Here is a 4292-nt window from a genome sequence, read left to right on the forward strand (position 1 = left end):
GATCAGCCATTATCGTATTGACTGGCAGAGCAGGCTCGATGGGCCCTATGGTCTACTTCTGATACTATTTCTTGTGTTCTTGTGAGGTTGTTCTAATGGTGCTGAGTATGTGATTTAGTGTTACTGCTCCTTTATGGAGGAATTAATTTGATGTATTTTGATGGTGTGCATTTTGCAACTCCACAAATCTAGCAGAAAAACTGACACTGGAATTTTTTCATGTTAAATCGTTTCATTTACCCACATTAAAATTCATCTTTAATATTATAGTAATTATATATCACTATCCAAAATCTTATTGAAGATAATCACACTTCTCATTGTCCTTCACCTGCCCACAAGGATTTCAGGAATATAAAAGGAAGTGATTTGTAAACCTATAAACCCTGCTCCAGATCGATGTTCGGTACTTGTTAGTGACACAATTTCCCATTCAGTGTAAACAAATATTTCACCCCATTCTTCAGCTCCTCTCTGAATTTCCTCTGTGTCAGTCCATAGATACAAGTGTTTGTGCAGGAACTGAGAAACTGCAGCATAAACCCAACTTGTTGGGTAATATATATCGGGTTACTGTAATATTTGTCTGTGTAATAAAAGTTGATCACTGGCCAGTTTATTGAATGGACAACATACGTCATCCACAGCAGTATGAAATTGGCCGAAATAGCAAAAAGCAAAATCATGGATTTCCTCCGATTCTTCACCTCTGGATCATTCTGATTCTCACTGTTGCTCAGCAGTTCCCTGCGCACTCTATTTGCCATTATAATGTGTCTGACAGTCAGAGCATTGAACAATAGAATGAAAAGGATTGGTAATAGAGGGGTGATAAAGCTGTCAATCCACTCAAATGCTTTCCACAAGGGGGAAGTGAGATAATCAGCTGTGGGAATACAATACCATGGCACGTTGTCAATTATAAAGGCAGGTTCATCCATGTAGTAAAAAGGAATGGTTCTCAGACAGCTCACCACAAACACAGTGGCAATAACCACTGTAGCTGTTTTCTCAGTACAATATCTTGATTGTAGCTTCTGACAGCAAATTGCTACAAAGCGATCAAATGTAAAGGTGACAGTAAACCAGACAGAACAGTCTATAGCTACAATGTACGCAGCAAAATTAACCAGACACACAGGAGTTATAAACAGGAAGCTAATTGGAAAGTACATGATATTAATCCGGTGTAATATCACATGGATGATAACCACCATTAGATCCGCCACTGCCATGGCCACCAGGTAACGAGTGATACATTTGGAGAGACCGCACTTTCCTCGAGACAAAATCACAATCGCCACCAAGTTAACTGTAAAAAAACAGAAAGAAGATCACTTTCCCAATCTTTTTTTTAAAAGTACAATCTAAATTCAATTAAGGAGGTCTCTAGTTTTGAATTTTAAATCTTTGTGAATTTACAAAACTGTTGCTAGACGGGCAGGGAATGCTGTGGTAATTGTAGGAAATGAAGGTACAGGATGTGTTAAAATGCAAATAACGTTGCTGCTAACATACAGAGACAAACATGCTCAGGTCATAAAAAATTACAGTGGTATTTCTGTAGAATTCCTGTCTGAAACACACTAGATGTCCCTTTATCATGTGCCAGTGCCTCCAAACACGAATACCTATAAATCAGCTTGGCCCTTTTGGGCTATCATTTGTTCAACATTGAGAGATCACTCTCACTCTGTTGTGAAACTGTGCTGAAACATAGGTATAATAGGCTTCATTAGGTCGAATTTAAATATAATTAATACATTATACCTTTTGAATTCAAGATTGAATAAACAGTCAGTTTTCAAGATTCACTGAAATTCCCCATTAAGGGTAGAGTTAAAAATCCATTTCAAGGTCTCTGCTGCAATGGAATTAGAACACGACAAACATTGAAACATCCTGTGTGATGTCAGTACTGATGGCTATAAACTTACTTAGTTGATAGTATTTGTGATATAGACAGACTGACTCAACAAGATGATATAAAGTACCATAAAAACACAATTACAGATGATAAATTACAACATGAAATCATACTTACTGAAACAGATGCCAAGTAAATTCAATTACAAACATTTTGACCAGATAAAAACTCACAACTTCAAGAGAAGGGGATTTCCAGCAAATGCATTACATGGGGATGGTAGCTAATGATATTACCATATATGGATCTCAAAAGCAGGAAAATCACACCCAGAAAGACAGCACCTAAATTCTAAAGGTTGAGATGATAGATTAGAAACAGTGTAAACATGAGAGATTTTCAATTTAAAAAAACAGAAGTATTGAAATCCTCAATAATGCTTCTCAACCTGTGATACTCGGGAAATTTAAGGTAAAAGTTTACTTTACATTTTGATGGATATTCTAATATATTTTGCTGTAAAATTGTCAAAGTTGAACTTTTGGATTTTATTTTAGGAACAAGATTATGCTTTACATCTCTTAGAAATCTTTGATATTGTAGTGTACCTAGCCACTTAAAGTGCATTGCATTGCATGTTCCAGTCTTAAATAAAGATATAAAAGTTGATAAATCGTCTCATGTAGCATTATTTATACAACTACAAGAATCCCCTCTTTGTGTCTCCTTAAGTGGGGAGGTACTTATTGAAAAGAGTTTCCCAGACCCTTATAATATCTGGGATATTTATGACTCAGCTATAATTATTAAAATAAAACAGGTTATCTGAAAGATGGTAATATTCTCTGTTGGTTTTCTTTTATTGAGGGAAGACCAGTTCAGTTCTTTGGAGCCAAACAAGTGTCTGTGGGAATCTGTCTGGTCGGAACTTAATTAAAGGAGACATCTCGAGATGTATGCCTGATTTGGTTTAGTCCCTATAAGGGGTTAACGTCATACGTCACTTCAATACATGGGGTTAGATTGTAATTTTTGCGACAATATGAATAAGGATTGAAGTATAGCTGGCTGCTGGTTTACTACTCGTTTAACACTAAATTCTGATGTAAAAATCTGTACCCTTTTGCTTTCCATTAATCACAAATCTGTCGACAGCCAGTGTACAAATGTCAGCTGAAGATTTCTGCATGTAAGTTATTTAGTTAATATAATTAATTGGAGATTATCCAAAGCAGTGGCAGTTGGATCTGGATTCCTGGATTGTATGTCCTCTTCTTACAAACTTTGTGTCAAATGCTGCCTGGGTAAAGCATAGAATGGAAAATCAGGCACAGCGCAAACGAAAATGTCGAGTTTTTCGTTGCAGGTAAACTGAACACAAACACAGTCAAAGCTAGAATCAGGTTGTAGCAAACAAAAGAATTCCACAGTGAAACCAAATGTGTGCAGGAAATAATGTTAAAAAGCAATAATTATTAAAATCCCCCCCCCCCTTACACATGCAACCCACTTGACAAAATAAGTACATTAAAAAGCTATTACTTTATTCCCAATTGTTATATATTCTTGCTGTTTTCTGGTTCCCAGATGTTGGAAATAATCCCACTTTAGACTTGGAAAGGCTGGAGTCTTTGTTTAATCCATCATCCACCATGCTGCCTGCTGTAGGACTGGTGAAACTGGTTTTCTGTTACATATCACATGACTCTCCAGTACAGCCTTGAATGCGGCCCCACTGGAACACTTACACATAACAATTGGATCCTAGCTAATTAGTTCCTAGCAGTTTACCGACAATATAACAATATATAACACTGATCTGTACCAGTGCCACATTTGGGGAGGAGTTTCTACTGTAAACAATAAAGGTGATTGTTGTTTCAATGTTGTCTGTTGTGGAAATTGGAGACAAATTTTTATTATTTCATTGCAGCAAACATTAAAAAAACAAGGCAATCACTTTATACTTAACTGATACCATCAAACAGTGAACAAAAAAATGAATGGTCACACATTGATAATCCCGTTTTACTAACTCGTTTCACTGTCTTACCTGGAAGTCCGACAGCTGCAAGAATGGGGTAGTAAATTAGCTCCATCTGAAAAATTACAGGATATCCCATCTCTTGTGTGAAACACCAATGCCTGCAAGGATGCTGATGCAGCAAATGTAGCTACTTGTGCAGAGGAGTTCTTATTAATAGCAGATGAAGACAGTCATTTAGGGAATATGAACAGGGCGATTAGTTACATTCCACTGAACAAACTGATTTAATGAACCACATTTACTCCAAGGATTTGTGCAGAATCTAATATATTCCCAAGAGGACATACAAAACAGAACGATTTTATATATTTCTGAAAATTCTCCAGAAAGTGAATTTCATTTTGTTTCTTTATTATCCCCGGGGTTAATCTGGATGAA

General features: G+C 36.5%; 1 protein-coding gene across 1 annotated transcript; it reads right to left on the reverse strand.

The window, feature by feature from the left end:
* Positions 1-413: 413 nt before the first annotated feature.
* On the reverse strand, positions 414-3990 carry LOC137370332 (probable G-protein coupled receptor 139). Its single transcript, XM_068032700.1, has 2 exons — positions 3921-3990; positions 414-1312 (listed from the first exon to the last, which is right to left on the reverse strand). Exons 1-2 carry the CDS (start codon positions 3988-3990, stop codon positions 414-416), a joined length of 969 nt encoding a protein of 322 aa, XP_067888801.1.
* Between the last annotated feature and the right edge of the window lie 302 nt (positions 3991-4292).

The sequence above is a fragment of the Heterodontus francisci genome, chromosome 5 (assembly GCF_036365525.1).
Source record: "Heterodontus francisci isolate sHetFra1 chromosome 5, sHetFra1.hap1, whole genome shotgun sequence".
NCBI classification, from domain to species: Eukaryota; Metazoa; Chordata; class Chondrichthyes; order Heterodontiformes; family Heterodontidae; genus Heterodontus; species Heterodontus francisci.

What these genes read in the sequence shown, in the direction of transcription:
- LOC137370332 (XM_068032700.1), bottom strand. Translation starts at nt 3,990, where the DNA reads ATGGGATATCCTGTAATTTTTCAGATGGAGCTAATTTACTACCCCATT. An exon ending in TGCAGCTGTCGGACTTCCAG is followed by an intron (nt 1,313 to 3,920) that starts GTAAGACAGTGA and finishes GTTTTTTTACAG; the next exon opens with TTAACTTGGTGGCGATTGTG.